The 26,900-nt window shown below is 40.3% G+C and overlaps 1 protein-coding gene and 3 gene segments (V, D, J or C); all 4 read left to right on the top strand.

The window, feature by feature from the left end:
- LOC101027262 (uncharacterized) overlaps positions 1-26,900 on the top strand; it is an 834,796-nt gene that overhangs the window by 201,521 nt on the left and 606,375 nt on the right.
- LOC108714890 lies at positions 146-661 on the top strand. The segment is given in 2 exon segments: positions 146-229; positions 315-661. Coding segments are annotated over 2 exon segments (390 nt in total).
- LOC121394416 lies at positions 6,516-7,035 on the top strand. The segment is given in 2 exon segments: positions 6,516-6,645; positions 6,722-7,035. Coding segments are annotated over 2 exon segments (360 nt in total).
- On the top strand, positions 23,382-23,877 carry LOC121400737. The segment is given in 2 exon segments: positions 23,382-23,481; positions 23,558-23,877. Coding segments are annotated over 2 exon segments (366 nt in total).

The raw sequence follows: 26,900 nt of genomic DNA, 5'->3' as shown, positions 1-26,900 counted from the left end.
ATACTAATTTATGTTATAACGAACAAGAGCTTAAAGATTTTTATATCACTGACTGCATATGCAAATCCTGGCTATCATCCCATGCAAATATATCACAGGTTTAAAATGCTACCTGTGATGTAAGGACTTTGATCATAACGGAGCTCTCAGTATTGAGTGAGACTTGATCTAATAACACAACCAGGGATGATTCTGTTCTGCTATTTGCTGTGCCTGTCCCTGCCCATGGGTAAGTGGCAGAATACACAGAAGCACAAAGATTTGGACCATTTGCTGAACTGATTAATGTTAACTATGTTTTATTTCATTCACAGGAACCATGTCACAAATCCTTTTCACTCAATCCAACCCAGAAATTAGGAAGCCTGGTGAAAGTGTGAAAATAACCTGTAAAACATCAGGCTTCACTTTCACTGATTATTACATGCATTGGGTTCGACAAGCCCCAGGAGGAGGATTACAGTGGATAGGCAGAATTGATCCTGAGAATGGGGACACAGAGTATTTATCTTCATTGCAAGAAAGATTAAAAGTGACTACAGATAATTCAATTAGCACAGTGTACTTAGAGATCAGCCGTTTGAAGCTGGAAGACACAGCCACATATTATTGTGCTAGAGACACAGTGGAAAAAGTCAGAGAACCTCCCATACCAAAATAACCAACTGTAATGGCAGCCTAACAACACAAGGGAGCAGTAATGTTTGCAGAACAAGCCTATTGCGAATAACATTTCTGATTAAAATGCAATGCATAGGGAGCATAATATACCCTCAACTATAATTTATAATATTAGTAGAAGTCAGAAGGATTTCCATGAACATATAAAATCAGAAGGATTCAGGTTACAGCTAACAGTATTTTACATTTTACCAGGGGATATAAAACCCTTTAGTCACAACCCTTTGACAACAAAAAAAAATCACATCTCTCTCACATAACTCTAGGAATAAGATACCCTTTCCTAATCTCTTCAAGTTTCATTATTCAACCCCCTCTTCCCAAGGTTTGCTACCAGCTCCCCTGCCAAAACCCACACTGAGAGAATTTCAGAAGTGTAATTGTTACATATATTGTATATGGTCAGCCCAGGACGCTGTCTGCCAGTGTTGCTATGGATAGTAGTCTGACATGTGTCTATTTTAATGCAGATGCCAGTACTGACAGAGGCAATTGTAATGCTGAATGTCAGAATACATAGTAATTTCATGAAATGTTAATGTCAAATCGCAATGGAATGGAAAAGGCAGTGTTAGTCAAATGGCTTTTTCTCTGTTCTACCATTAATATAAGTGTTGCTCCACTATCTGCTATTAAGATCTGTCTCAGAAATATGGGAATTTGATAGGCTGGAGGCAGATTCTTCAACCAAGCCAGAGTAGTGTGTTACCAATGTATGTAAAGTTGTAAGCTTGTGGACCTGTGCCCTGGGACAATTGTGCGCCTATAACAATAATGCTTCTAACCAATGTCTTAAACACATTTATTTTATAAATACATTTCACACGTGTCTTTAATGCTTTTGTCCCTACACATGCTCTTGAGTTGATGCCCCCAGTGGTTGCACTGCAGCACTAATTGCAATTGTGTTTCTAGCAACTCCCCTATTGGAGGTTCAGTGTTACGTAGAACTGTATGCTACTTTGTAATTTAACTGAAAGAAGGAAGAGCAGCACAGTGACTGCAGCAGAACTGATTTCCTTATCACTACAATCAGAGTTATTCTTCCTCCTGCATGAGAGCAACAGTATTTCAGAGATTTGCTTGGCAGCTTTTGAAGGGTAGGAACACGGACCCACTGCCTGTCACTGTACATAATCCTTTGGGGTGCCAATGCACACATATAATACAAGGATACAAGGATACTTTATTGTCAATACAAACTATAACTTGTGACAGTGTATTGAAATTTAGTTTTACAAAGTCTCCTCAGTAAAATAAAAGAATTTAAAAAAAAACATTTACAATAAATACATAGGTAATAATAATTCAGAATTTCAATTATATTTTTAAATCGGCCAAATAGGACAATATGATTCCATTACCTATTTTATTCCCATTTCTATCAACAACTTTTACTTCATTTATGATCTATACTTATTTATTTATAATCCAACATGTCACATACATATACAACCTGTGCAAAAATAAGATTAGGATTCAATACCCCAAATATGCCCCAATATATGCCCCAACCCTATCCATTCCATAAAGTGACTTGTGCATAGTGCTAGTTATCATTTACTGTTTTGAGTGATCCATAGTCAGTTTGAATCCAAAAAGTGTACATTTACGTCAATTTTAAAAGGTGACAAGTGCTTTAACTTTAAAACTTTGATTTAAAACAAATCCATTTATTTCTAAAAAAAAAGTTCCTATTAATAATAATGAATTCAAGATTAGGGATGAGCGAATTTTTTCGTCATGTTTCACCGCTGAAATGACGCCCATAGACTTGAATGGCATTGCGTGTCCAAAAAAATGACACGCGTCAAAAAAAATGCCCATAGACCTTAATGTATTTCAGCGAATTTTCGCCTGCAGCAAATTTATGGCGTAGCAAAACTGGTCAAATTCAACAAATCCCTATTCAGGATCCTAATTGCTTGAAGAAAGAAACTTTTGTAATTTCTAGCTTTTGGCAATTTGGCCGACAGGTGAACTGTAATGGGTCTAAAATCTGTGGAAGTTGACTTTTCATATACTTCATTACCAACCTCTCAAAACACTTTGTAATAATTGGTGTAAGTGCAATAGGTCTGTAATCGTTAAAACAAGATACAAATGACATTTTGGGCACTGTGATAATTTTTTCATTTTACAACATGATGGTACCCAAGCTAAGCTTAAAGACAGATTAAAAATGTTTGTAAAAACATCTGTTAAGCAGAGCTGATATGATACTGATATCATAATCAATACTATTGCTTCTTACTGTATATAATGTGTTTGGTGTGTAAGTACCCATTGCGTTTTACTTTGTAATATACTTGGGGTGCCACCAGTCAATGGGGGTCATTTATCAACACTGGACAAATTTGCCCATGCGCAGTAACCCATGGCAACCAATCAAATTGTTGCATTCATTGTTCTACTTGCAGCTGGCTTTAAAAAGCTAATCAGTGATTGGTTGCATGGGCAAATTTGCCCAGTGTTGATAAATGAGGCCCAATGTGTTTTACTGAATAATCTGCTTGGATCATCTTTGAACAAACACAGTTTTCATGATCCTTTTATACTTCACTCAACTCACTTTTGGTAATATACAAAAATACATGCAGAGGTTGCTCCAGGTCTTATAACATGGCAACCAAACCTATAAGTCTTCTGTCCTTAACATAATTCTAAACATTTGGTTGCTGCTGGTTTTTAGACTAGCACATTTTGCCTCTTCTGCAATATTACCCCATAAACCTTTTTGAAGGGTGGATATATAATGGGTGTGACCTTGTGGGTATAGTTTATTGTATATGCAGTGGTGAGGTCTTTAATCCACACAGACTATTTATTTATATGGCACATGAGGTGGATTTGCGAGCTTGACCAGCCATATTTTTTAGTGTGTGTCAAAGTGCTGAAAAGTAAGAATACACACAGACACAACTTGGGAACCTCTCTTTTGAAATAATCAAGTGCGTTAGAAAAGGAATCAAAGCCGGGCCACACTGGGCAGGCGCCCTAGGCAACCTGAGCCGACGCTGCGCCGGCTGAATGTGCGCATGCGCAAGTTGCGCAGAAGCGGACGTCGGCGTGCGCACATGCGCAGAAGCATCAATCGCGTGCAAGAAGACGGGGAATGAGAGGACCAGACATGGGGTAGACGACAGAGCAGGTACGTGCCTGGCGCCCCTCCAGCTTTGCGCCCTAGGCACGTGCCTACTCTGCCTACCCCTAGTTCCGGCCCTGAAAGGAATGGTACCCCTTTTAATTCACTGGAACAAGGTAAACCAAGCTAGCACTCATATGCATGATCCCCTGTGATTTAGTGTGTCAGCCATACACAACATTTTGGAGCCATGCATCTTCAACAGGCGTGCAGCATAACATGGTAAAAGCAAAGTTCACTCTGGAGAGCCAAATTAGATTCAGTGTACTTTATTCAAACACAACATGTTTCGGACAGACATGTCCTTCATCAGGTGCTGAAGGACATGTCTGTCCGAAACATGTTGTGTTTGAATAAAGTACACTGAATCTAATTTGGCTCTCCAGAGTGAACTTTGTTTTTACCTTGGATATTGTGTGGCTTGGACGGTGCCACTGACTCTGTCTGATAGAGCCTTGATGTTTTTGGAGTGAGGGACCACCCGACAATCAATAGAATTACTTGTGCAGCATAACATCACAATTCCCCTTCAATAGCCAAAGTGCAGAATTATGATGATTATACTACTTCAGATTGTTAATTTATATTGTGTTGTAGTTCAGCAACATCACAGATCATTTGCACAAAGTCTAAGAAGCACATTTGATCCCTGTTTCCAATACGTTGTAGTCCACTTCATTTTGACCAAAAATATTATATATAATAGTTTACAGCAAATATCAGCAATTTCAATTATTTTTTATCTGGCAGATTTTTAAAGAGAACATATTCTACAATAGCAGATCTCCCATGTGCAGAATGTTTTCAGGCTGATGCCTACAGCCACATTAAATGACCTTTATGAGAGGTGATTGGGGGTGATTTTCAGCAGTTTGGTACAAGATAAATCAACCTGGCACATAGATACAGTTCAACATGTAAACACTGTCATTTATTGTGTCAACTAGATACAGTGTTTTGGGGGGTGTGCATTACATCACAAATCCCCTTAAATAGCCACCCAATGTGCATAATTATGCAGATTATACAAATGAAAATTGTTAACATAAGATGCTGAAGTTCAGCAACATCATACTTATGCAGATTATGCAACATGCAACATACTGTAACTCAACTACCCAACAGGGCAAATTTCTCTGTTTTCATCACTGAAGGTAAAACACTCAAATCAGGTAATGTACAAAGATGTTCTTCACAATTAAATGATCTGAGTTTTCTACCTGCAGTGATTTTGAGCCTCCGCAATGGCAAGATATTTTCTGATGTTTGGCCACCATGACACATCTTCACATGTGACATTGCACTTAAGACTCACTGCAACTTGTCTAGTAACCCATAGTATCCAATCAACAGATAGAATTTCCTGTCAACTCTTTGAAAACACACATTGGATTGGTTTCTACAGGTTATCAGATGTGGGCAAACTTCAGACCTTTTATAACATAACCACATTGAAACCACTATGACTTAGTGTGTGTAACATGAAACACGTAAGGCTATTACACAGCTGATTCAATTTACAGATCTTTTAGCTGCTTAATATTTTAATAATCAATTGGGTCAAGAACCTTTTGGGGGGTTGGTGAAATCGCAAATCCTTGCTCGGTTCATACTCTTTCCTCTCTCTAACACTGAACTCCCAGAAGTCTGTGGATTTGTGTTTTCTTAGGATATATTAGCCTTCAACAGCTTAGGGCTTAGTTTAAAATTTGAGACCACAATCCCGGTTACTCTGCCTTCTCCACCTTTCTGGTAGTAGTTTTGGGACAACTCCACCTCCTCTTTTTTTCAAATTTCCTTCTTTATTCATGAACTTGAGCATTGATTTTAGTTTTTATCTGATGAATGTGCGGTCATTTTAATTAACTTATTCTTCAGTTTACCTTAAGTACAATTACCATTCATTAATACAGCACTCTCAAGCACCTTAAATTCTATGAACTAATTTTTTCTAATTGATGTAGGAATTGAATTAATTTTTTAGAGCAATGTATTACCATTCATTAATATAGCACTCTAAAGCACTTTAATTTTCATGAATTAATTTTCTTTAATTGATGTAGGAATTTAATCAAATTATCTTTTAGAGCAACACTGCTACACAAATAGTTAAAATAAATAAACCTCTGTTAAGGGACCTCCTTTGTTGTATAATTGGTTCTATTGTGGGTAAGATCACTAAGTGGTTTTAAAGTTATTTAACTGAATTAATTACATTGTACTGCACTTTATTACTATGTAACTTAATTAATTGTGTTAATTTATATATCTGATGTAGCTGGATGAATTTAACTTATTGCACTGCACTTTACAATTTAATTTAACTTTCCAGTGATTGTTCAACCTAGAGGACAATCAGTGGGATTTTACCTAAGTGTGTATTTTTAAATTTGTAATTTAAGTTAATTGAAAAAGGCTACAAGATAGCCTACATTGTGACTGCTCTAGTTTAATTGATTAAGCGGGGTACTTTTCTTTCTTCTCCAATATTGTGAATTTTGGCACAGTGCAATATTATAAAATTATAGAAAGAGAAATATGGAAAATTTCATGGAAAAAATGTTCTTGTTCAAATACATACATGTCAGAATTGTTTAGCACAAAGTAAAGGAGGAGGATAGGCTCTCATGTTATATGAACTCCTCCCAAATATTATGCAAATCACAAATCATATTTTCTACTAAGCTCTTATAAAAACCTGCAGCTCCCAGATAAAGTAGAGGAATCAGATGTGCTGCATCCAACTGCCAGTCCCATAACTCACACTGTCAGTATGAAGTCATTGCTTGTTTTCTTAATGTTCCTGTCGTGTTTATCAGGTAGGAATGTTCAGGTGATATCAGATACTTACATTTCTCAAGACATCACTTTAATAAATGCTCTTTATCATTCCAGGAGTTCACTGTGATGTACAACTTGCCCAGTCAGAGTCAGTGGTGATAAAGCCGGGAGGGTCTCACAAACTGTCCTGCACAGCCTCTGGCTTCACATTCAGTGATCATTGGATGGGCTGGGTTAGACAGGCTCCTGGGAAAGGATTACAGTGGTTGTCTAATATATATGATGCAAGTAACATAAACTATGCTGATGCAGTTAAAGGAAGATTCACCATCTCCAAAGACAATAATAACAACAAGTTATATCTGCAAACAAACAATCTACAAACTGAAGATACTGCCGTGTATTACTGTGCTAGACACACACAGTGACAAAGGAGCACAGAGCAGTGCAGCAAAAACACTAATCCTGTCTTTTCATAAACTTGCAGTAGGGGGCAAAAAATACATTAATAAATGGCATTTTTAAACTAAAACCAAGTTCTATTATTAGCAGCTTTGGGATAAGCAAATATAACGTCCTCAGACTAAATGCACAGGTATAGGTTGTGTTCTCTGGAAACCCATTGTTCTAAAAACTCTGAATTAAAGGAAGTCTATTATTCATAAACTCCAATGTCACCATCACAGAAAGGTTTTTTGACTTTTGAAAAGAAACTACTAATGCAGAAAAAACTGCTTAAAGAGATACTGACACCATTAATTAAAACTTTTTTTTACATCTATCATAATATTGTTTTCGCATGCTATCTATAATTTTGCCATAAAAGTATTTACAGATGCTTTTATATTACCCATCTGATCCTCCGTGTTCCTTTGTGAGGGTGCTGCCATTTTTGAGCTTCAGCAGTCTGTTAGCATTAAAAACTCTAACTGACATGTTGAGAAGTAGGGATGCACCGAATCCACTTTTTTGGATTCGGCCGAACCCCCGAATCCTTTGCGAAAGATTTGGCCGAATACCGAACCAAATCCAAATCCTAATTTGCATATGCAAATTAGGGGTCGGAAGGGGAAAACATTTTTTACTTCCTTGTTTTGTGACAACAAGTCACGTGATTTCCCTCGCCGCCCTAATTTGCATATGCAAATTAGGATTCGGATTTGGTTCCGCCGGGCAGAAGGATTCGGCCGAATCCTGCTGAAAAAGGCAGAATCCTGGATTTGGTGCATCCCTATTGAGAAGGGACAGTCAGGTTGGCAAAACAGTCAGGCTTAGGAATTTCAAGTAACAATTACTTACAAAAGCAGCTCCATCAGTGAAAAAGGATCAACATGAGCTATAGGTAACTATTGATGTACATTAATATTTTGAATGATCATTTTTCTGTCAGTATCACTTTAATACAAATTTATTGCAAAAAAAATATGTTTCATATATATCCTACGGACGACAGTCCCAGCCCCTACTCTATGTCTTAACTGGCTCCTGAGCTCTATGTGCTCCACTCCTAAACACATTAGGCAATGCTGAACTGTCCTATGGTGTGTCAGCCAGACAACACAGCCACAACCACGAGATTACCTAGTGGTTACAGTATATAAATCCCATCTATGGCACGGGAGATGTCAGTATAAATTTGGGTCGGATGAAACCCCTGAGGGGCGGGGCATTGTAAAATCTATAATCGGAGAGCTATGGATGGTGCATCAGGTCTTTAGAGTCAGCTCGCTCCTGGTATACCTTTGCATTATGCAGGGGATTTACTTTGTAGAACCTTCATGCCAAAGCAGTCATGGGAAAATTCCTTTTTATAGTGATGTTCATTTTGTGTTCAAGAACATGATATTGCCTTTTTGTTTGTTTCTAGGCATTTTTATTGGATGCCTGCCTTTGATTTCAAGTCTATCTTCATTATAGTGGATGCCTTGTCTTTTTGTTTAGGCTTTGGTTCGGGGGGGGGGGCTTTTTCTTTTTTTTGGGTGGGGGAAAGGGTTATGGAGGGTGTGGGCTGTGGATATTTTGGTTTGGTGGAGGGGTATGGAAGCCAAATTTGAGAGAGATAAGACTTTGAAACCGGCTATCCATCAGCTGTTGGTGGGACTGGTGAGGGTACAAATTTGATAGTTGCCCATCTTCGTTTGGGTGGAATGGGGGAGGGATGGTGGTGGCTATCAGAAATTAACTGCTCCAAAGCTAATATAACTTGTTGTTAGTTTTTGACTTGTAAGTTAAAGGACATCATCCACCTCTGCTTCACCAAGACCCTGGAGCATGCATATATGATAGACTTAGTAGGCAACGCATGGGCATCAAAAAATACTTCTGAGCGCACTTTGTATGCTGTGACAAGAACGCTCATCAACAATGACCTGGTAAAGCCCTCCCAGTAAGTGCACACCAATAGCAACCATCTAACTTGGTTGCTATGGGGACGCGCAAACTAAGCAGGAAGATATTGGCTCATTTGTAATTGCTACATTAAAGTTGTGTACAGCTCTTTTTAGTCAATAAAAAAACCTTTGCACCTTTAATTCTGCTAGTCTGTGAGCTATCCAACTGAGCACCGGGTCTTCCCCAGCTCCTTCCACCACATGCCGAATCCAAGCACCAGGCAGGCACTTACAGACCTAGGTTTCAGATCAAGAATTACCCATCTAGATGTATATGGCTATTATGTATTTCTATTGTAGATTCTACAGTATTTGTAAATAAAAGGGTTGTCACGCAGCAGCTCTCCAGAAGTTACCAGGGGTGGCAAAAAGCCCCTGGTAAGAGCCAAATTTCCGTTTATTAAACCAAAAATTTGGCTTGTCTAGTGTAGAGAGCGCAATTTTTCTCTCTGTGCTACCAATGCGGCCCCCACGAGACCCCTATCTTAATGTAAGCGAGACGAGGGGCAGCATCACAAATTTCTGATTAAAATGCAATGCATAGGGAGCATAATATACCCTCAACTATAATTTATAATACTAGTAGAAGTCAGAAGGATTTCTATGAACATATAAAATCAGAAGGATTCAGGTTACAGCTAACGGTCTTTTACATTTTACCAGGGGATATAAGACCCTTCAGTCACAACCCTTTGAAAACAAAAAATCACATCTCTCACACATAGCTCTAGGAATAAGATACCCTTTCCTAATTTCTTCAAGTTTCATTATTCAACCCCCTCCCCCCAAGGTTTGCTACCAGCTCCCCTGCCAAAACCCACACTGAGAGAATTTCAGAAGTGTAATTGGCACAGTATATGGTCAGCCCAGGATGCTGTCTGTCAGTGTTGCTATGGATAGTAGTCTGACAGTGGGGGTCATTTATCAACACTGGGCAAAATTGCCCATGGCAGTAACCCATGGCAACCAATCAAATTGTTGCATTAATTGTTCTACTTGCAGCTGGCTTTAAAAAGCTAATCACTGATTGGCTGTTATAGATAACTGCCCATGGGCAAATTTGCCCAGTGGTTGCACTGCAGCACTAATTATTGGAGGTTTAGTAGTGGTTAGGGATGTAGCGAACGTCGGAAAAAAAGTTCGCGAACATATTCGCGAACTTGCGCAAAAACGCGAGCGGTTCGCGAACGGTTCGCGAACCCCATAGACTTCAATGGGAAGGCGAACTTTAACATCTAAAAAAAAAATTTCTGGCCAGAAAAATGATTTTAAAGTTGTTTAAAGGGTGCAACGACCTGGACAGTGGCATGCCAGAGGGGGATCAAGGGCAAAAATGTATCTGAAAAATCTGCCTGTGTGTGCTTGGAAGAGATAGTGTAGGGGGAGAGCTGTTAGTGATTTCAGGGACAGATGATAGTAAGTTTGCTGGCTAGTAATCTGCTTGATACTGCTCTGTATTGGAGGGACAGAAGTCTGCAGGGATTTGAGGGACATTTTAGCTTAGGTAGCTTTGCTGGCTAGTAATCTACTGTTCTCTTTAAACAACTGCCATACGTTGACCTTGTAGGCATTGTTTGCCCAGTTTTTTGGACGCAGCCACTGAAGCACAGTTGCCAGAAAAAATATGCCATATAAATGCTGAAAATAGTCATTTTTCGCCATACGTTGACCTTGTAGACATTGTTTGCCCAGTTTTTTTGGTTGCAGCCACTGAAGCACAGTTGCCAGAAAAAATATGCCATATAAATGCTGAAAATAGTCATTTTTCGCCATACGTTGACCTTGTAGACATTGTTTGCCCAGTTTTTTTGGTTGCAGCCACTGAAGCACAGTTGCCAGAAAAAATATGCCATATAAATGCTGAAAATAGTCATTTTTTGCCATATACGTTGAGTCAACGTATGGCAAAAAATGACTATTTTCAGCATTTATATGGCATATTTTTTCTGGCCTCTGTGCTTCAGTGGCTGCGGCCAAAAAAACTGGGCAAACAATGCCTACAAGGTCAACGTCGTTGACCTTGTAGGCATTGTTTGCCCAGTTTTTTTGGCCGCAGCCACTGAAGCACAGAGGCCAGAAAAAATATGCCATATAAATGCTGAAAATAGTCATTTTTTTGGTCGCAGCCACTGAAGCACAGTTGCCAGAAAAATTATGCCATATAAATGCTGAAAATATGCATTTTTTTGGTTGCAGCCACTGAAGCACAGAGGCCAGAAAAATTATGCCATATAAATGCTGAAAATATGCATTTTTTTGGTTGCAGCCACTGAAGCACAGAGGCCAGAAAAATTATGCCATATAAATGCTGAAAATATAAATTTTTTTGGTTGCAGCCACTGAAGCACAGAGGCCAGAAAAATTATGCCATATAAATGCTGAAAATATGCATTTTTTTGGTTGCAGCCACTGAAGCACAGAGGCCAGAAAAATTATGCCATATAAATACAGAAAATATGCATTTTTTTGGACGCAGCCACTGAAGCACAGTTGCCAGAAAAAATATGCCATATAAATGCTGAAAATAGTCATTTTTTGCCATACGTTGACCTTGTAGACATTGTTTGCCCAGTTTTTTTGGTTGCAGCCACTGAAGCACAGAGGCCAGAAAAAATTAAACCAGTAGGGTTTGCACCCTAGTTTGTAACGGTGGCGGAGGGAGGAGGAGGACGCTAAAGGACAGCTGTGTGTGGAGTCATGAGGCTTGAAGAGAAGGACAGCTGCATAGAAGTCAGAACAAGTCTTCCGGCGTGCAGTAACCCTCCGAGATCCACCCCTCATTCATTTTAATAAAGGTCAGGTAATCGACACTTTTGTGACCTAGGCGAGTTCTCTTCTCAGTTACAATCCCTCCTGCTGCACTGAAGGTCCTTTCTGAGAGCACACTTGAGGCTGGGCAAGACAAGAGGTTCATGGCAAATTGTGACAGCTCTGGCCACAGATCAAGCCTGCGCACCCAGTAGTCCAGGGGTTCATCGCTCCTCAGAGTGTCGATATCTGCAGTTAATGCCAGGTAGTCCGCTACCTGCCGGTCGAGGCGTTCTTTGAGGGTGGATCCAGAAGGGTTGTGGCGCTGCCTTGGACAGAAAAACATTTGCATGTCTGACGTTACAGACTGGCCAAAGGGCTTTGTCCTTGCAGGTGTGCTCGTGGCAGGATTACTGGCACCTCTGCCCCTGGAATGTTGATGAGTTCCTGAAGTGACATCACCCTTAAAAGCATTGTACAACATGTTTTGCAGGCTGGTTTGTAAATGCCGCATCTTTTCGGACTTGTGGTATGTTGGTAACATTTCTGACACTTTATACTTGTACCGAGGGTCTAGTAGCGTTGCGACCCAGTACAGGTCCTTCTCCTTAAGCCTCTTGATACGGGGGTCCTTCAACAGGCATGACAGCATGAAAGACCCCATTCTCACAAGGTTGGATGCAGAGCTATCCATCTCCGCTTCCTCATTATCAAGGACTGCATCATCCACGGTCTCCTCCCCCCAGCCACGTACAAGACCAGGGGTCCCCAAAAGGTCACCACTAGCCCCCTGGGAAGCCTGCTCCTGTTGGTCCTCCTCCTCCTCCTCCACAAAGCCACCTTCCTCCTCTGACTCCACTTCTGGCACCTCTCCCTGCGTTGCAGCAGGTGCCTGGGTTCGTTCTGGTGATTCCGACCAGAAATCGTGCGCTTCCAGCTCCTCGTCACGCTGGTCTACAGCCTCATCTGTCACTCGTCGCACGGCACGCTCCAGGAATAAAGCGAAGGGTATTAGGTCGCTGATGGTGCCTTCGGTGCGACTGACCATATTTGTCACCTCTTCAAAAGGTCGCATGAGCCTGCAGGCATCGCGCATAAGCACCCAGTAACGGGGGAAAAAAATCCCCAGCTGTGCAGATCCAGTCCTACCACCCAGTTCAAAAAGGTACTCGTTGACGGCCCTTTGTTGTTGCAGCAGACGTTCCAACATAAGGAGCGTTGAATTCCAGCGAGTCTGGCTGTCAGAAATCAAACGCCTGACTGGCATGTTGTAGCGCTGCTGAATGTCAGCAAGGCGTGCCATGGCTGTGTAGGAACGTCTGAAATGGGCCGACACCTTTCTGGACTGGGTGAGAACGTCCTGGAATCCTGGGTACTTGGAGACAAAACGTTGGACTATTAAATTTAACACATGTGCCATGCAGGGCACATGTGTTAAATTGCCCAGTCTCAATGCTGCCAACAGATTGCTTCCATTGTCACACACCACTTTTCCGATCTGCAGTTGGTGTGGGGTCAGCCACCGATCGGCCTGTGACTGCAGAGATGACAGGAGTACAGATCCGGTATGGTTTTTGCTTTCCAGGCACGTCATCCCCAAGACAGCGTGACAACGGCGTACCTGGCACGTCGAATAGCCTAGGGGGAGCTGGGGGTGCACAGGTGTGGAGGAGGAGAAGGAGGACCCAGCAGCAGAGTAAGAAGAAGAAGAAGACGAGGTAGAGAGCGATGGAGGAGTAGAGGTGGTGGCAGAACCGCGTGCAATCCGTGGCGGTGACACCAACTCCACTGTTGTTGTTGAGCTACCCATTCCCTGCTTCCCAGCCATTACCAAGTTCACCCAGTGGGCAGTGTAGGTGACATACCTGCCCTGACCATGCTTGGAGGACCATGCGTCAGTAGTCATATGGACCTTTGGCCCAACACTAAGTGACAGAGATGCGGTAACTTGGCTCTGCACATGTTGGTACAGGTGTGGTATTCCCTTTTTAGAAAAAAAATTGCGGCTGGGTACCTTCCACTGCGGTGTCCCAATTGCTACAAATTTGCGGAAGGCCTCAGAGTCCACCAGCTGGTATGGTAAAAGCTGGCGGGCTAAGAGTGCAGACAAGCCAGCTGTCAGACGCCGGGCAAGGGGGTGACAGTCAGACATTGGCTTCTTACGCTCAAACATGGCCTTCACAGAAACTTGGCTGGTGGCAGATGACTTGGAATGGGAACAGGTGGTCAAGGTGGAAGGCGGAGTGGAGGGTGGTTCAGACGGGTCAAGGAGAGCAGAGGTAGAGCAGTAAGATGCTGGACCAGAAGGAGTGTGGCTTTTAGTTTGCCTGTTGCCTTTGAGGTGTTGCTCCCAAAGTGCTTTGTGCTTGCCGCTCATGTGCCTTCGCATAGAAGTTGTACCTATGTGGCTGTTGGGCTTACCAAGGCTCAGTTTCTGACTGCACTCATTGCAAATTACAATGCTTTTGTCAGAGGCACACACATTAAAAAAATCCCACACTGCTGACTTTTTGGAAGTGTGCGATCTGGCGGTAACAGTAGAAGTTGACGGCATTGGCGGCAATGGCGGGTGCGTTGGCCGGCTGAACACAGGTGCCGATACATGTTGTTGCCCTACTGATCCCTGCGGGCTGTCCTCCCTGCTTCTTCTAAGTCTTATTCTCCTACTGCCTCTCTGACTCTCCGTCTCTCCATCTGAACTACCCTCCTCTTGCTCTCTTCTACTAGGCACCCACAAAACATCAATCTCCTCATCATCATTCTCCTCAGATGCATCAATTTCTTCTGACACATCACAGAAGGAAGCAGCAGCGGGGACCTCCTCCTCATCACTCATTATGTCCATCTCTGTCGTGTTCTCTGCCAGAATTAAATCTGGTGTAAGGTCCTCATCTCCTTCATCTTCTTCTGGCAATAATGGTTGCGCATTACTCAGTTCAAGAAACTCATGGGAAAATAACTCCTCTGACCCCAGTGAAGAAGGGGCACCGGTGGTGGAGGAAGTGTTACGTGGGGTGGCCATAGCAGTGGAGGATGAGGAGGATGTTGTGGTAAAGTTAGAAACGGTAGAGGATGGGGTGTGCTGTGTAAGCCAGTCAACTACCTCTTCAGCATTTTGGGAGTTCAGGGTCATTGGCTTTTTAAAACTGGGCAATTTGCTAGGGCCACAGGATTGCATAGCAGCACGGCCCCTAGCACGGCCTCTGCGTGGCGGCCTGCCTTTGCCTGGCATTATTTTTTAAACAACAACAACAAAAACTCAGTTGGTTTTTCTGGAAACGATAATACACACAGCTAGATGGCGGGTTGAAGAAAACACTGTGCAAATAATGCCTACAAGGTCAACGTATACACTACTACAGCGGTGGATACGGATTACGTAAAATATATTATGGCTGCTTGAAAAAAGTCACTCCGGTGTTTTTTCTGGAGACGGTAATATTATGGATATTTAGACAGAATGTGAACAAGGTCACACAGCTAGATGGCGGGTTGAAGAAAACAGTGTGCAAATAATGCCTACAAGGTCAACGTATACACTACTACAGCGGTGGATACGGATTACGTAAAATATATTATGGCTGCTTGAAAAAAGTCACTCCGGTGTTTTTTCTGGAGACGGTAATATTATGGATATTTAGACAGAATGTGAACAAGGTCACACAGCTAGATGGCGGGTTGAAGAAAACACTGTGCAAATAATGCCTACAAGGTCAACGTATACACTACTACAGCGGTGGATACGGATTACGTAAAATATATGAATGCTGCTTGAAAAAAGTCACTCCGGTGTTTTTTCTGGAGACGGTAATATTATGGATATTTAGACAGAATGTGAACAAGGTCACACAGCTAGATGGCGGGTTGAAGAAAACAGTGTGCAAATAATGCCTACAGGGCAAATAATGCCTAAAAGGTCAACTTATACACTACTACAGCGGTAGTAAAATAAAAAAAAGTAAAATAAAAAAAAATGAATATTAAAAAAAAAAAATTAAAGTTGGTGCTGCTGAACTACTAGGAGCAGCAGATTAGCACACCAGTCCCACTCCCCAACACTGCTAGACTAATAGCACTGGGCTCTTATAGTAGTAGTAGTAGTAGTAGTAAAACAACAAAAAAATAAATAAAAGCAGTCCTTACAAGGACTACTGTTATTGCAGCAGTCAGCAGATGAGATCAGAAGCAGGACAGCTGCCCACTGCAGCTACATACAGAGCACTGCAGTAGAAGGTAGATTACTAGCCAGCAAAGCTACCTAAGCTAAAATGTCCCTCAAACCCCTGCAGACTTCTGTCCCTCCAATAACAGAGCAGTATCAAAACGATTACTAGCCAGCAAACTTTCAACTGTCCCTGAAATCACTAACAGGCAGCAGCTCTCTCCCTACACTATCTCTTCAGCACACACAGGCAGAGTGAAAAAACGCTGTAGGGCTTCGGTTTTTATAGGGAAGGGGAGTGGTCCAGGGGAGAGCTTCCTGATTGGCTGCCATGTACCTGCTGGTCTGGGGTGAGAGGGCAAAAAAAAGCGCCAACAATGGCGAACCCAAAATGGCGAACGTCGCGCGACGTTCGCGAACTTCCGGCGAGCGCGAACACCCGATGTTCGCGCGAACAAGTTCGCCGGCGAACAGTTCGCGACATCTCTAGTAGTGGTACGTAGAACTGTATGCTACTTTGTAATTTAACTGAAAGTAGGAAGAGCAGCCCAGTGACTGCAGCAGAACTGATGTCCTTATCAATACAATCAGAGTTATTCTTCCTCCTGCATGTTAGAGAGCAACAGTATTTCAGAGATTTGCTTGGCAGCTTTTGAAGGGTAGGAACACAGACCCACTGCCTGTCACTGTACATAATCCTTTGGGGTGCCAATGTACACTGCCTCTTATTGTATATAATGTGCTTGGGGTACCAATATTATATTACAAGTATACTTTATTGTCAATACAAACTATAACTTGTTACAGTGTATTGAAATTAAGTTTCACAAAGACTCCTCAGTAAAATAAAAGAATTAAAAAAAAAACATTTACAATAAATACATAATAATAATACAGAATTTCACCTTTTTATAAGATAGGCCAAATAGGACAATATGATTCCATTACCTATTTTATTTCCATCCATCCAAGGGATTAAAATCAAACACCACTGAGTATTCCCATTCCCATAAACAACTTTTACTTAATTTATGATCTCTACTCATTTATTTTTAATCCAAAAAGTCACATACATATACAACCTGTGCAAAAATAAGATTCGGATTCAATACCCCAAATATGCCCCAATATATGCCCAACCCTATCCATTCCATAAAGTGACATGTGCATAGATGATTGTGACATGTACTAGTGATCATTTACTGTTTTGAGTGATCCATAGTCTATTAGAATCCATGGAGCCATGCACTTCGGCAGGTGTGCAGCATAACATCACAATTCCCCTTAAATAGCCACCTAAGTGCAGAATTATGATGATTATACTAATTCAAATTGTCAATATACAATGTGTTGTAGTTCAGCAACATCACAGATCATTTGCACAAAGTCTAAGAAGCACATTTGATCCCTGTTTCCAGTACTTTGTAGTCCACTTCATTTTGACCAAAAATATTATATATATAAGTTTACAGCAAATATCAGCAATTGCAATTATTTTTTATCTGGCAAATTTTTTTTGTTTTTAAATATTCTCTTTTTATTGAAAAAAAAAGCATATTAAGACATAGCATAAACATAGGTATCAGGGTTAGAGTAATATCACAACAAAGATATAGAGATAGAATCATGTGATATACAATAGCAAACTGTCCTGGGCCATGTAGCATACCAAAATACACACAGTTCTCGGAAAAGCGCAGTTGACAATATAACACTACACAGTCATATTTATCATAATACACATTACGTCCCATACCAGATTACGTCACTCGACTGCTACAGCAATCTAGGGACCATTTGCGTTCAAAGTATACTCATATCTTGTTGAAAAGCAAATAGTTTAAAAACATAACAATAGGATACCAAAATCAAGTGAATAACAAAATATAAAAGAGACCAGAAAAGACAGGAACAGAAAAAGAAAAAAGAAAAAGTAAAGTCAGAAAAGAAAGAGAGTCGCTCAGCCGTTGTAAATTACTCTAATGATAGACAAGTAAGTCCCAACATAGATTTACCAAGTAAAATATGACACGTATCCAAAATAGATAAGCTCCTAGTCCGAATACAAAAGTTTATATTGATCATATTTTACAATAGCAGATCCCCCATGTGCAGAATGTTTTCATACTCAGAGACATGAGAGCTGATGCCTACAGCCACATTACAATAACCTTTATGAGAGGTGATTGGGGGTGATTTTTAGCAGTTTGGTACAAGATAAATCAACCTGGCACATGGATACAATTCAACATGTAAACGATGAAATTAATTGTGTCAACTAGATACAGTGTTTTAGGGGGGGGGCATTACATTGCAAATCCCCTTAAATAGGCACCCAATGGGCATACTTATGCAGATAATACAAATGAAAATTGTTAACATAAGATGTTGAAGTTCAGCAACATCATAATTATGCAGATTATGCAACATGCAACATACTGTAACTCAACTACCCAACAGGGCAAATTTCTCTGTTTTCATCCCTGCAGGTAAAACACTCAAATCAGGTAATGTACAAAGATGTTCTTCACAATTAAATGATCTGAGTTTTCTACCTGCAGTGATTTTGAGCCTCCACAAAGGCAAAATATTTTCTGATGTTTTGCCACCATGACACATCTTCACATGTGACATTGCACTTAAGACTCACTGCAACTTGTCTAGTAACCCATAGTATCCAATCAACAGATAGGATTTCCTGTCAACTCTTTGAAAACACACATTGGATTGATTGCTACAGGTTATCAGATGTGGGCAAACTTCAGACCTTTTATAACATAACCACATTGAAACCACATTGAAACCAAGATTTACCTAGGGTCGAATATTTACCCTCGATATTCGACTGCCAAATTAAAATCCTTCGACTTCGAATATCGAAGTCAAAGGATTTTGCGCAATTCGTTCGATCGAACGATTAAATCCTTTGAATCGTTCGATTTGAAGGATTTTAATCCATCGATTGAAGGATTATCCTTCAATCAGAAAAGTGTTAGCAAGCCTATGGGGACCTTCAACATTGGCCTCGGTAGGTTTTAGGTGGCGAACTAGGGGGTCGAAGAAATTTTTAAAGAGACAGTACTTCTATGGGGTGCCGTTTGTCCCAAATACATTCTGTATACAAAACTATCCCTAATTCACAGAATGAATGTCTCTCATGTTATATGAGAATTTGTGACCATACACAGAGAAAAAAAATATACAAAAGACTTATTTCTATTAAAGAATGAAAACAAAATCTGGTTAGTGCACAAAAGGATGTCATTATATCACAAACTCCATTCTGTACAGTTTAACAAGCAATCTGTCTCACAAATGTATAACCTCCATGTAACGGACGCACTTATGTGCAAAGTTACTTACAGAATGAATTATGTAAAAACAAAGTTGGACATAATATATAATAGTGTAACTAACTAGTGCTTGTCAAGCTAGATTTGACTGACAAAATAGATATCTGTGACAGAAAGCAAGATTTTATAGTACAGGATTCATTCTTTCCACAAAATGACAATTTTGTTTCACAAAACAGATAAAATAACCATTCTGTGAATCAACACTGTCAGTCACATTCCTGAACCAATAAGAACAAAGTTTATTGCCATATACAAACAAGATGAGAAGTGGCCAGCTCTGCTCCACATGGCTAAGGCAAAGTATCTGACCTGCTATAGAGGCGCCTCTAATGTCCCCTGTGCTGCATAGTAATGAACATGAACAAACCTTTCCTAAAAGAGCTGCTGTTAAACTCTACAGGTTCATAAATGGAAGTTTTTACAAATATAATGCTGCACTTATAATGATTGTAGAGAAAGAAAAGTATGCAAAACTAATATAAATATGATCATTTTAGGTGATATGGCTATTCTTATTGTAGTAACCTGCTTGTGTGGCCATTTTGGTTAAGGGCATTCCTGCTGTTTTGCCATTATCTTATGACTCACTCCTGTTCCTCTTCCTGTCTAAGCTGAGAGTAATAATGGGACAGGCCACACCCACCTGCAATGTTGTATTAAATGTACCAGAAGTTACTGTGCTTGTCTGGCTGCTTTGCCTGACTCTCAGAGTCAGTTATAAGTTTTGTATATAATAGTTAGACTCCAATGTCTCCTCCTAGCTGTAGTCTTGCACCAATTAGCTTGTAGGAGTCTCTTAATAATGTGCTTACCTATAGTTCAACTACTACATAATAGCTTTAGCCAGAGACTTGGGACTAGGGTTGCCAACCGGCCGGTATTTTACCGGCCTAGCCGGTAAAATACCTGCCAAGGCCGGGATTACAAATTTACCGGCAATGTAGTTGCCGGTAAATTTGTAATACGATTAAAAGGAGCCCTCGGCCTGCCCCTAATCCCCTGGAACTTACTTTTTCTTTTACTTCTTCTAGCGTCCGTGGTGTGGCCCCACCCACTTTGATGTCATGGCCCACCCCTTTATGTCCCCGCCGCCCAGCAGCCGGTAAAACATTTTAAAAAAGGTGGCAACCCTACTTGGGACTGATCATGTGCACACACATTGTGTTTAGTATGATGTGTAGGTTATATGAGCAGCCACTCCTGAGTACTGTGTGTAAACAAAAGGCTCCAGGACTTCAACTTCACCTCCTTTCATGAATTCGGGTCTTTTCACCGCTCGGGTCTTCAGCTTCGTCTTTTCGGCACTTCCGCATTCTGTAACATGTGAAATGGCCGCATGGCTCGGGTGCTCGTAAAGGGGACCCGGCTCTTTGAAAAATGCAGCACTTCTGGGCCCCCCTTCAGGCCCGGAACACTTGTCGCCCCTGCTGGCGGCCCTGGACATGCATGTGACATGGGCACAGTTGTGCTCTCTGCTCTAGTGTTGTGCCCCCCTCGACCCACTCTGATGTGAAAGGGTTAAGCACTGGGCAGGTAAGGGGACGGCATCATTAGAGTCTTTTGTTATAAATAAATATAAAGCATTGTGCAGCTTGTTGCTTCTATATAAATATTATGATTATGATCCCCTAAAATTGCCCCTGCCTAAATGACCCCCTTTTGTTTACACACAGTACTCAGGAGTGGCTGCTCATATAACCTACACATCATACTATACAGAATGCGACTGTGCACATGATCAGTCCCAAGTCTCTGGCTAAAGCTATTATGTAGTAGTTGAACCATACCTCCCAACATTTTGGAAATAAAAAGAGAGACAAAAAATTATTTTGCATGTAGTGTAGCAAATTTTTTTTGACCACACCCATTTTGTGGCCACCCCCCCTAATTACCATGTTCATTTTACAAAGTTTGGCAGGTTATAAAAATGTGAAAATATTTCTCCTTATCTAAACTGTTAAAATTACTTATTTTCTTATCTCATAATTGTTATAAAGCATTTTAGTTGCACCTGTTAGCTGTACTGGCCTCTCTGCCAAAAGCCAATTAAATTAGAAACTTTGTTTTTTTTTCTGGCTGTTCAGTGCAGAGAAAAGAGGGACTTTCCAGTACAAATGAGGGACCTCAGGTTGAGCTGTCAAAAGAGGGACTTTCCCTCTGAAAAAGGGACAGTTGGGAGGTATGTGTGCACATGATCAGTCCCAAGTCTCTGGCTAAAGCTATTATGTAGTAGTTGAACTATAGCTAAGCACATTATTAAGAGACTACTACAAGCTAATTGGTGCAAGACTGCAGCTAGGAGGAGACATTAGAGTCTAACTATCATATACAAAACTTATAACTGACTCTGAGAGTCAGGCAAAGCAGCCAGACAAGCACAGTAACTTCTGGTACATTTAATAAAACCTCGCAGGTGGGTGTGGTCTGTCCCATTATTGCTCTCAGCTTAGACAGGAAGAGGAACAGTAGTGAGTCATAAGATAATGGCAAAACAGCAGGAATGCCCTTAACCAAAATGGCCACACAAGCAGGTTACTACAATAAGAATAGCCATATCACCTAAAATGATCATATTTATATTAGTTTTGCATACTTTTCTTTCTCTACAATCATTATAAGTGCAGCATTATATTTCTCAGCCATTTGTAAAAACTTCCATTTATAAACCTGTAGTGTTTAACAGCAGCTCTTTTAGGAAAGGTTTGTTCATGTTCATTACTATGCAGCACAGGGGACATTAGAGGCTTCTATAGCAGGTCAGATACTTTGCCTTAGCCATGTGGAGCAGAGCTGGCCACTTCTCATCTTGTTTGTATATGGCAATAAGCTTTGTTCTTATTGGTTCAGGAATGTGACTGACAGTGTTGCTTTACAGAATAGTTATTTTATCTGTTTTGTGGAACAAAACTGTCATTTTGTGGAAAGAATGAATCCTGTACTATAAAATCTTGCTTTCTGTCACAGATATCTATTTTGTCAGTCAAATCTAGCTTGACAAGCACTAGTTAGTTACACTATTATATATTATGTCCAACTTTGTTTTTACATAATTCATTCTGTAAGTAACTTTGCACATAAGTGCGTCCGTTACATGGAGGTTATACATTTGTGAGACAGATTGCTTGTTAAACTGTACAGAATGGAGTTTGTGATATAATGACATCCTTTTGTGCACTAACCAGATTTTGTTTTCATTCTTTAATAGAAATAAGTCTTTTGTATATTTTTTTTCTCTGTGTATGGTCACAAATACTTATATAACATGAGAGACATTCATTCTGTGTATTAGGGATAGTTTTGTATACAGAATGTATTTGGGACAAACGGCACCCCATATACTTCGATTATCGAATAGTCGAATATTTGAACGATTTTTAGTTCGAATCATTCGATTCGAAATCGAAGGTCTAAGTCAAAGGTCGAAGTAGCCAATTCGATGGTCGAAGTAGCCAAAAAAAACATTCGAAAATCGAACTATTTTTCCTCTATTTTCCTCTATTCCTTCACTCGAGGTTGGAGAATGGGCCCCTAAGTGTGTGTAACATGAAACGAATAAGCATATGCCCATCTGACATAATAAATATTTTACTTCTACAAATGTCTGGTTTGGCACATTAAAACCACTAAAAACAGAAAATAAATGTAAAATGAAAAAGATTTAATTACTAAGTGAATTCATATTTTTGTTTAGGTTTAAATAGTGATCCATGACAGAGAGCTTAGCTATAAAAAAAAAAACATTCCATGAAAAGTGGAAAAGTTGAGAGGTTTGTTTAAGTTGTCTTATAATGTTTGAGGGGGTTAAGTAAAGGTTGTATAGCAAATGGGACAAGAGATTTTAAAAACTCCTCCCATCTCTTCATTTCCTCAAATCCTTACTGAATTGTGGCAGAGTGCAATATTATAAAAATAGAAAGAGCCTTCAAGAGAAAAATGGAAAATTCCATGGAAAAAATGTACTTGTTCAAATACATATATGTCAGAATTGTTTAACACAAAGTAAAGGAGGAGGATAGGCTCTCATGTTGGTTATATGAACTACTACCAAATAATATGCAAATCACAAATCATATTTTTTACTAAGCTCTTATAAAAACCTGCAGCTCCCAGATAAAGCAGAGGAATCAGATGTGCTGCATCCAACTGCCTGTCCCATAACTCACACTGTCAATATGAAGTCATTGCTTGTTTTCTTAATGTTCCTGTCGTGTTTTTCAGGTAGGAATGTTCAGGTGATATCAGATACTTACATTTCTCAAGAATCACTTTAATAAATGCTCTTTATCTTTTCCAGGAGGTCACTGTGATGTACAACTTGATCAGTCAGAGTCAGTGGTGATAAAGCCGGGAGGGTCTCACAAACTGTCCTGCACAGCCTCTGGCTTCACATTCAGTGACTATGGGATGTACTGGGTTAGACAGGCTCCTGGGAAAGGATTACAGTGGGTGTCTTATATTAGTTACCCAAGTGGAACTACAACATATTATGCTGATTCAGTTAAAGGAAGATTCACCATCTCCAGAGACAATAATAACAACAAGTTATATCTGCAAATGAACAATCTACAAACTGAAGACACTGCCGTGTATTACTGTGCTAGAGACACACAGTGACAAATAGTCACAAAGCATTGCAGCAAAAACACTAATCCTGTCCTTCGATAATCTTGCAGTAGGGGGCGAAAAAGACACATTAATAAATCTCATTTTTAAACGAAAACTATTACCGTACTATAACCAATTAAGCTATTAATAGCAGCTTTGGGATACGCAAATATAACGTCCCATGCACAGGTATATGTTCTGTTATCTGGAAACCTATTATCCTGAAAACTCTGAATTAGAGGAAGACTATCATTCACAAGTAGGGATGTAGCGAACTGTTCTGCGGCGAACTTCGACCGTTCGCGTCCGCCGAATGTTCGTGAACGTTTGGGAACGTTCGCATTTTGAGTTCGCGTTCGATTCGAATACAAATCGTTCGACCATTCGAATTCCTTCGACCGCTAAAAATCGAACGATTGTAAGCATTCGATCGAATGAAAAGCATTCGATCGAATGGCTTCGATCGTTCGATTCGAATGAAAATCCTTCGATCGAACGATTAAAATCCTTCGATTGTTCGAATCGAACGATTTTAGCGGGTGTTCGAAGTTCGCAAACTGTCCGCGAACGTTCGCATTTTTTGCCGGTGTTCGCGAACGGCGTTCGCGAACGGCGTCCGCGAACACCAAATCGGCAGTTCGCTACATCCCTATTCACAAGAAGTGATGGGTGAATTTATTCGCCATGCACAAATTTGTCCGTTTCGACGGCGGTGTCAAAGTTTTTTTATGCCAGCGACGGTTCCAATGCCGGCGGCAATTTAGACACTGGCGACGATAAACAGACGCCCATTGACTTTAATGGGCGCCGGCGTCAAAATCGACGTTTTGCTAATTTTTCCACAGTTTCGTAAATTTCGTGGGAAATTCGAGAAATTTATGTCAAAGCAAAATGCAACAAATTCGCCCATCACTATTCATAATCTCCATTTTAATCAAATAATTTTTTATAAATAATTTCCTTTTTCTCTGTAATAATAAAACAGAACCTTGTACTTGATCCCAGATAAGATATCATTAATTCTTATGGGAGGCAACACAATCCTGTTGGGTGTATTTAATGTTTAACTGATTTTTTTTTGCAGACTTAAGGTATGGATATCCAAATTACAGAAAGATTTATTATCCAGAAAAACCCAGGTTGTGAACATTCGATCGAATGGCTTCGATCGTTCGATTCGAATGAAAATCCTTCGATCGAACGATTAAAATCCTTCGATCGTTCGAATCGAACGATTTTAGCGGGTGTTCGAAGTTCGCGAACTGTCCGCGAACGTTCGCATTTTTTGCCGGTGTTCGCGAACGGCGTTCGCGAACGGCGTCCGCGAACACCAAATCGGCAGTTCGCTACATCCCTATTCACAAGAAGTGATGGGTGAATTTATTCGCCATGCACAAATTTGTCCGTTTCGACGGCGGTGTCAAAGTTTTTTTATGCCAGCGACGGTTCCAATGCCGGCGGCAATTTAGACACTGGCGACGATAAACAGACGCCCATTGACTTTAATGGGCGCCGGCGTCAAAATCAACATTTGCTAATTTTTCCACAGTTTCGTAAATTTCGTGGGAAATTCGAGAAATTTATGTCAAAGCAAAATGCAACAAATTCGCCCATCACTATTCATAATCTCCATTTTAATCAAATAATTTTTTATAAATAATTTCCTTTTTCTCTGTAATAATAAAACAGAACCTTGTACTTGATCCCAGATAAGATATCATTAATTCTTATGGGAGGCAACACAATCCTGTTGGGTGTATTTAATGTTTAACTGATTTTTTTTTGCAGACTTAAGGTATGGATATCCAAATTACAGAAAGATTTATTATCCAGAAAAACCCAGGTTGTGAACATTCTGCATAACAGTACATACATATACAAGATAAAACAAGTTTACATTCCAGAAACCTTTAATTTCTCTGCTTATTTTTAAGAAAACAATTGGTTGAATGTAATAAATATTTATAAAATATAAATAGTAAAATATAAATAAATATTTATATATAAATATATCAAATGCAATGCAATTCTAATGGAGAATGTTATATTGTAAAATGCAAACTTCTATTTGTATTGCTGGGAAAATTGTGAAATGAACACTTAGAACATCCTTAGGGAAAATATCTAAATAATTAATGTCACCATCACAGAAAGGTTTTTTGACTTTTGAAAAGAAAGGAGAACTGCTTAAAGGATAATTCAACCTCCTCAACTAATAATACCCCCTACCCTACATAGTCCCCTCCTCCCTGCTCCCCGTCGCACAGGTGTTATCACCAGTAAATTCCCCTAACCCTTTAATTACCCCTCATTGCAGAGTCAGCGCAGCAGACCTCATGAGTTCCATCTTCTGGTGCATCAGTCTTCTTTGGGTCTTCTTCCTTCAATTTGGCAATTTTAGTCAGTTTCGGCGCATGTGCAGTTAATGTGAAACGGAAGACTGCTCAAACTGCGCATGCGCCAATATGGCGCTCACTTTCTGAAGAAGACCGAACAGCTGAAGATGGTGCCCGTGAGCTCCACTACTCTGCAAGGGGCAATTAAAGGATTAGGGGCATTTACTGGTGATAACACCAGTGTGTGGGGGGGGAGCAGGGAGTGGGAACTATGTAGGGTTTTATTAGTTGTGGGGTTTTGAATTCTCCTTTAATACAAATTTATTGCAAAAAAACATGTTTTCATGGATGTATCATACAGACCACAGTCACAGCCCCTGTGTCTTGACTAGCTCCCGAGCTCTATGTGCTCCACTTCTAAACACATTAGGCAATGCTGAACTGTCCTGTAGTGTGTCAGCCAGGCAACACAGCCACAACCACAAGATGTTGTACCTGGTGATAACAATAAGTACCATCTATAGTACAGGCCATGTTGCTATACTTTTGGGTTGGATGTGACTCCTGAGGGCATTGAAAAACCTATAATGGGAGAGCTATGGATGGTCTTTAGAGTCAGCTCACTCCTGCTATACCTCTGCATTATCGAGGGGATATACTTTGTAGAACCTTCGTGCCAAAGCAGTCAAGGGAAAA

The sequence above is a fragment of the Xenopus laevis genome, chromosome 1L, assembly GCF_017654675.1.
Source record: "Xenopus laevis strain J_2021 chromosome 1L, Xenopus_laevis_v10.1, whole genome shotgun sequence".
Lineage (NCBI taxonomy): Eukaryota > Metazoa > Chordata > Amphibia > Anura > Pipidae > Xenopus > Xenopus laevis.
This window is presented reverse-complemented; position numbering and strand designations above follow the sequence as displayed.